The sequence below is a fragment of the Vigna radiata genome, chromosome 9 (genome assembly GCF_000741045.1).
Source record: "Vigna radiata var. radiata cultivar VC1973A chromosome 9, Vradiata_ver6, whole genome shotgun sequence".
Classification (NCBI taxonomy): Eukaryota; Viridiplantae; Streptophyta; class Magnoliopsida; order Fabales; family Fabaceae; genus Vigna; species Vigna radiata.
Genome location: NC_028359.1, coordinates 15,656,910 through 15,664,504, shown reverse-complemented (window position 1 = coordinate 15,664,504; position 7,595 = coordinate 15,656,910). Strand labels below are relative to the sequence as shown.

General features: G+C 35.3%; 1 protein-coding gene across 1 annotated transcript; it reads right to left on the bottom strand.

The window, feature by feature from the left end:
• Positions 1–2,185: 2,185 nt before the first annotated feature.
• On the bottom strand, positions 2,186–4,284 carry LOC106774254 (probable leucine-rich repeat receptor-like protein kinase At1g35710). Its single transcript, XM_014661184.2, has 2 exons — positions 3,574–4,284; positions 2,186–3,483 (listed from the first exon to the last, which is right to left on the bottom strand). Exons 1-2 carry the CDS (start codon positions 3,971–3,973, stop codon positions 2,207–2,209), a joined length of 1,677 nt encoding a protein of 558 aa, XP_014516670.1. The 5' UTR covers positions 3,974–4,284; the 3' UTR covers positions 2,186–2,206.
• Positions 4,285–7,595: the final 3,311 nt, after the last annotated feature.

The window sequence follows — 7,595 nt, the reverse complement described above, 5'->3', positions numbered from 1 at the left end:
CTGCTTCATCCTTATCTTCATCACCAAATCATTACATCTTCTCTATTCCAGCCACCGAACGCCTTTTTAGAGTGGCTTCCACACGTTACTGCGTCCTCCGATCATCATCATAATTCCGCTGCGTTCATTCTTCCAAGAAGACGAGCTGGTTGATTCTTCCACCACCAAAATCAGCTGAAGCCTTCTTCCATCAACAAGGCAAGGATTATGGCAAAAGGTTTTCTCCAAAAGCAAGGTCTAGACTACTCCGAGGTGTTTGCACTAGTGGCTCGTTTGGAAACTATTATGGCTTGTGCAAGGGAATGGCCATTATACTATCTGGATGTCAAATCGACTTTTCTTCATGGACCATTGGAGGAAGAGGTTTATGTGCAACAGCCTCCGGGTTTCATTAAGAAAGGGAAGAAGCATCAGGTGTATAGGTTGCACAAGGCCTTATACGAGCTAAAACAAGCTCCAAGAGCTTGGAATAAGCGGATCGATTCCTATTTGACAAAACAGAAGTTTGGTAGATGTGCAACTGAGCATGGTGTAAGCATGGTGTATATGTGAAGGGAGATTCTGAGAAGGAACTAATCATCATCTGCCTATACGTAGATGACTTGCTTGTTACTGGATCAAGCACAAGATTCATAGATGAGTTCAAAAGGGTGATGAAAGCTGAATTTGAAATGACTGACTTGGGAACTCTAAGCTATTTTCTGGGCATTGAGTTCACACGTACAGCTAACGGTTTGGTGCTGCATCAAAAGAAATATGCAGGTGAATTGTTGAAACGGTTTAATATGCTAGAATGCAATGCTGCAAGAAGTCCTATGGAGGCAAGTTGGAAGCTAATGAAGGATGAGGCTGAAGAAGATGCAGATGAAACAGAATTCAGACAGATCATTGGATCTCTACGTTTTTTATGCAATAGTAGACCGAATCTTGCATTTAGTGTGGGCGTGATTAGCAGGTTTATGATGGCAGCGAAGAGGGTGCTACGGTATGTCAAAGGCACAATGGACTGTGGTGTATTATTTCCTAGAGGAAGGAAGAAAACTGCAGAAGAAATAATAGGTTACTCGGATTCAGATTATGGTGGTGATCCAATTGAGAGAAAGAGCACCTCAGGTTATATCTTCATGGTGAATGGTGCTCCTATTTCCTGGTGTTCTAAGAAACAGCCAGTGGTGGCACTCTCAAGCTGTGAAGCTGAGTATATTGCAGGAAGCTTTGTTGCTTGCCAAGCCGTATGGATCATAGAGCTGATGGAAGAGTTGAAGTTACCTTCAGTGAAGCCATTACAATTGAGGATTGATAACGTTTCAGCAATCAACTTGGCTAAAAATCCCATTAGCCATGGGAGGAGCAAACATATAGAAGTTAAATTTCATTTCCTAAGGGACATGGTGGAGAAGATAGGGTTGCTTTGGCCCACTGCAAATCTGAGGTGCAGTTGGCTGATCTGTTTACCAAGCCATTGAAGATTGAAAGGCTGGAGATGTTGAAAGAAAGCATAGGAATTGTGTCGTTGAAGAATCTGACTTAAGGGGGAGTATTAGTTTGTATAAGTCAGAGTTTTTTTTGTGGTGTACAATTGTCTTTGTTACAGCATAACAGATGTCTATTGCTTTGTATATAATAGACACGTTACCTTCATTCTTTTAATAATATATGTACCATTCAGAAACTCTGCACGTTTTCTCTTTTCTCTATCCACGTTCTCTGTTTCTTTTCCTCTGTAACTCGGTGCATCTCATTTCGCTGGCCCAACAAACTCAACTTATAAAAATATATCGTTAGATCAATTCTAGAGATTGATAAAAATATTGTGGTTTTGTAATACAAAATAGCATTCACCTAGAGCAATATAACCGAAGGTGCCAACTGCTAAGGTTTGATTTGAAGAATCAGGATCAAGGAGTCTAGCTGTGAGTTTAACAGAATATTGCTACTTGTTACATCTCAATGAACAATTGGTGGGCTACAATCATGATGCATGTAGGATAAAGCCTTTGCCATCCCTTTAATGACATTCACCCTCTTACTCCAATTCAACTCCTTAGCTTCCACCTCATTATTCAAAATATAAATTAAACTACCTATTTCCATGTATTCATAGACCAGAGACATGCATCGATTGTGGAGGCAAAACCAATGAAACTTTACAATGTTTTAATGACGAATTTCTGTTAACATTTTCACCTCATTTCGAAAAATTTTGTTAAATGATGATTTTGAGATTCCATATGGTGGAGTTTTTTAATGCAACAATGTGTGCACTAGGCAATTTTGCTCTATATACACTACCGTATGCACCAGTCCCAATTGCTTCAATGATATCCTCAAATGCAATTTTACCATCATAGTTCCATATGGAAAACAAGTCTCCATTCTGTGTTGATATTCCTTCACATTTTTTCTTAGGAATACATATTGGGAAATATAATATTAGAAGGAGTATTACAACACTGAAGAAAATGATTGGAAGAACAATTAACACAATGATGGGCTTATTTTTTCTATTTTGAGGATTTGTCTCATTGAGCAAGTGGCAATATGTGAAATTGGGACTGTAGTGATCATCAATTAATGAGTCTTCCTTAAAAGAACAGTAATCTGGTACCTTTGGTTTAGAGTCAAGGTCTTGTGAGAAGTCAAAGGAATTGTATGCAAGGTTTATGTATGATAGATTAGCAAGTTCTTTATGTACTTTGCCCGAAAAATTATTATAACTAAGATCCAATCGACTAAGTATGAAGCTTGTTCTAAAATGAAATGGAATCTCACCAACAAGAAAATTATGACTAAGATTAAGGTCATTGACACAACCAATTTGAGAGGTTATGCTTCCATTAAACAAGTTGTGGCTTAAATCAATTACTCCAAAATAAGGACATTTCACGGTTTCTATAGGGATTGAACCACACAACAGATTTGATGAGAGATTTAAAGAGAACATCTTATCCATTTGTAAAAGTTTTGGAGGTACCAAACCCGAAATCTTATTATGAGAAAGTTGTAAAACTTGTAAATTGGATAAGTTCCCTAATTCTTGAGGGATGTGGCCTTCTATTTGGTTAGAATCAAGGAAGAGAAGTACCAAATTCTCCAAACGACCTAAACTGGGAGGAATGGAACCGTTGAGGAAATTATTTGACAGATATAATCTTCGTAATCTTTTGAAATTTCCAAATTCTACAGGTATAGGACCAGTAATTTGATTATATTGAAAAAAGAAGTGGGTCAAGTTCTCTAATTGACCTAAAGTAGTGGGAATTGAACCTGTAAATAAATCATGAGAAAGATATAAAGTCTGTAATTTTGTCAAATTCCCCAATTCTGCAGGAATCCTACCTTCAAGATTGTTTGAATCAAGATAAAGAGTGTTTAAATTATTTAGATGACCCAATGTAGATGGGATTGAACCTGCTAGAAAATTATCAAAGAGAGATAATGTCTGCAATTGTGTCAAGTTACCAAGTTGCAGTGGTATTGAACCTGTAATTGGATCAGAACAAGAAAGAGATAGTTAGATTCTCCTATTCAGTGAATTTGTAAGATGAAATGAAGAGAATTACAATAACTTACCATGGAGATGATTCTTAGACAAGACAAGAGAAGTAAGGTTTGTAAGTGTGGTTATTTCTGTGGGGATGGTTCCTCTGAGACCCATTCCAGATAGATACAGAATGAGTAAACTGGGAAAGACAGTGATGTTCAAATTCTGAATCCAAAGCAATTCTTTTGATGGAGGAATTCTCAACGGACCTCTGACAATTTCAGTAACACTTCCAGCTTCATTGCAAGAGATACCCTCCCAATAACAATGGTTTGAGATATTTGGATGATCATTCCACCAACCACTGCGGAGCAAAGACTGTCGTTCCTGATTAATGGATGAAGAAGATGATAGCCCAAACATCATATAGAAGGCCATAATTAGGAAACTGAAAACACAATTGGCCATACTTGATTGAGTCAGATTCATGTGGCTTCAATAACTCTTCAACTAATGTAATTCGCCATGAGATTTCTTTGTTGCATACATATATAATAGTGGACAATGTACGCTCAGGCTAAAACATCCTTTTCAAAATTCCTTTCAACCATTTTCCAATTAAGAAAATGGGAGTCCAAAGATGCAATTTTTTCAAAGAATTACGATAAGATTGGTTGAAGGGGGTCCATATTTGTGAAAAGATAAAGAAAATGTGTGTTGAGTTCATTGATTGGGGAAATTGCAGTGTTGACCGACAGACTTTCTGCCCCTCTCTGCTACTTCATCAAAACGTTACCCTATGCACATCTCTATTCACCAATGTGGAGTGGATTATGCTTCTGCTTAAGATCTTTTACTGTGGATTTTGGTTAAATGTCACGAGATATGGCTGGAATCCACGACACTGATAAATTTTGTTAATTTTTTATTTTTACTTTTAAACTGAATGATAAACGAAGTTTTATTAAATTGATCGATTTGTTATTGTTTTATTTGTGTTCAAGAATTGGTCAGAGAAAATTGGATTGAGACCTGTATCACAGACTATTCAAAATATTTGTCTAGAAAAAAAAAAAAAAGCGCTTAAAAAAAGCCACCATAACACTTCCAAAACATTCAACCCTATCATTGAATGTTACAACACAATTTAAATATCACTTGATGTAGTAATTCATTAACATATTGATTCAAATGTTTGTTAAATTGATATTAATTTCTAGACTTGATAAAGATTTAATTAATTACCTCGGAAGTTTGTGGACTATCAATTCAATCTTCTATTAAGCATTTGAAATAATATTTTTTCTATTAAGCGTAAAATATGTTTATTTTTGTCTAAGTATTTTGCTATGTGATTTTGTTCTCAATAGTGATGATGCGATTGTTGTTTTTTTTTCATCTTAATTACGTATCAATTTGTTTATTTGTTTTTTAATCTTTTTGATTCATCAGTCAACTTTTTTTTAAAGAAAAACGGGAAACAATTTGAGTCATGAAAAGATTAAAAAAGAGAATAAAAAACGAATTAATCAGTATATTAGGACTCAGAAGACAAAAGTAACCATAATTTCATTTTGTTAATAACAAAAATCAAATAACAATATGTACATCTAAGGACCTGAAAATTATATAAATGATATATACAAAAGAATTGAGGTGAAAACAATATTTGAGATTAAAGAGAGGGGTCTTTTTGTAAAATGGAAACAAGTTCTAATACTTCTGTTGGATTTCTTTTTCTAAAAAGTTAAAGTTCATTTTTCCTCTAAAACTTCTATCTCTCTAAACACATAGTTCTTCACTTTAAGTTCTGCCTTTTCTCTAGCTTTCCAGTTTACTAATCCAGTGCATGTTCGTTTAGGTGTCGTCCAAGCGCCCACAACGTTGAGGGCTTCCTTTTGATCCAATTACTTTTCCGTTTGGACCGATAAGTAATTTTCTCCTCATCTACGCTGTTTTTGAAGCTTAGGGCTTGCTACTTTACTGGTTGCTTGTACAATGTTCCTTCCTTCTTTCTGTTTCCTTCAAATGTTGAGCTCTAAGAGCTATCTCCCATCACCATTAGGTGGTTTGTAGGGTCTGGTAGCGTCTTCGCTGTTTGAGGCACTGTTTAGAGCGTTCATGTAAGCTTAGCAGTTCATCCTCCAAGTAAGGGGAGCTGAGTTTTCTTTTAATTTTTGTCCAGTGAATTTGTGTATGTATGATTTAAGTTCCTGTTGAAGTTGTAAAAATAATTCATGTGTGAAACTGCCTGGTATGTTGATTTCTGTATGTATTGTTGGATTGATGAATCTGCACTATGTTAGTGGTGAACTGAATGGGATGCGTTTGATTGCCTTGATTTAACTTGATGAAAATTGTATGAGGTGGAGAATCTGTTGTAAAATTTGATTGGTGAAAGGCAACTGTTTGGAGAAGGTTTTGAGGTCAAAAGAAAAGAAGTGAGGTAGTGATTTTTAGCCCTAGGGGTCCTGAGTGCAATTGGGCAGTTTGGCTAGCTTGGATGAGTCAATTAGAACTGGTTAGGGTCATAAAACTAAGTAAAGTCATGTTCAAAATGGTAGAATTGAAATTGGGCCCTTGGGTAAATGAAATCGGAGTTTTAAGTTAAGAATTGGGTATTGATCACTTTAGAATCATGTTAGAAATGTTTAAAATCAACTAGGCAAGTGTAATTAGGTGTTAATCACAAATTAGAAGGGTTGGAAATTGAGGAAAATGACTAGAAGCGGTAACTTGGGTGTGTGAGTGCATAAATCTGTAGAATTCGCATTCTGTAGATTATGCAGTCTCACAATGCGAGACAATTTGGTGGTTCATGTCTTGAGTTAAGTTTTAAAGTGAAAGTATGGTTGACGGACCTAATTCCATGATCCTCAAGGGAGGTTACATGGTGGTGTCCTGTGGTTTGTTGTGATTGACCGTATGAATGGTCAGAGTGTCCTTATGGGGTTTATCCTGACATTCTAATGATCATCCATACTCAAGTAAAGAGTGATGAGTCATGTGGTGAGAATAGCAGAAGGTCCTAGCCCATAAGTTCTTAGGTGAGTTATAACGGATTAACCTCGGGTGGCAGCTGATGGTTTTCCAGTTACTACACCACACGGGTGCACAAACCCTTGGAACTTGACATTTCATACTAGTCCGGATGGTCAAATCACGTGATTGGTCATTGGTATCAGAATAATGCATTTGGTTTTAGTCTCTATTGTGTTATGGTCCTTGCATGCTTGAAATACTTAGTTATTACATGCTTATGTATTGGTTAAATTGGTATGAGTTGTATGATCTTTGTATACCTAGCTCACCCTTGCTTGTTTGTGTTGTGCTTGTTTGTGTATGTCTTTCTCTTGCGATGATCATCCACTTGGATGGGAGCAGATGACGCGGAGGTGCCCCTGGAACAGGCATGGGAGGAAGATGACGATGCAGCTTAGCCTCCTTAGGACTTCCATTTACTTTACTGTCATTTTGAAAACTTTAATATGTAGAAATTTTAAATTTTAGTGCCCTTTTGAATGATTGTAATCCTAATATTCAAATTATTTGTCTTAACTGCTTGCCTATATTATATTTGATGACATCTTATTTATATACATGTATGCTATATATTTGGAATGTCACAATACATATATAGACAAAATTAAATAATAGTTTAAATACTATTAAATAAATTTTTTTAATAAAAAATCAATTAAAAATATCAAAACAAACAGTTCGAGTACTAATATATGTTCTTATGTCAATTCCTTTCATTGAATTAAAACAAAATAGCATGACGTGCATTATTGTGAGTACTGACATCCAACAAAACTGATTTACATGTTAAACTAGAATAAAACTAAATCAAAATACAAAAAGTGAGGGGATTAAGCCAAATTCATGTCACCAGCTCTATAAATCAAATACACCTAAAGAACTCTTCCCAAATACAAAGAAGCTAGATTATCAAACCAAAAGTATTTGGTCTGAGTAATAAGATCCAAATTGGCTAATCTATCAACAAATATATATATATATATATATATATATATATATATATATATATATATATATATAAAAAAAAAATTTATATTATTAATAATGCAATATTAAAAACACACATTTT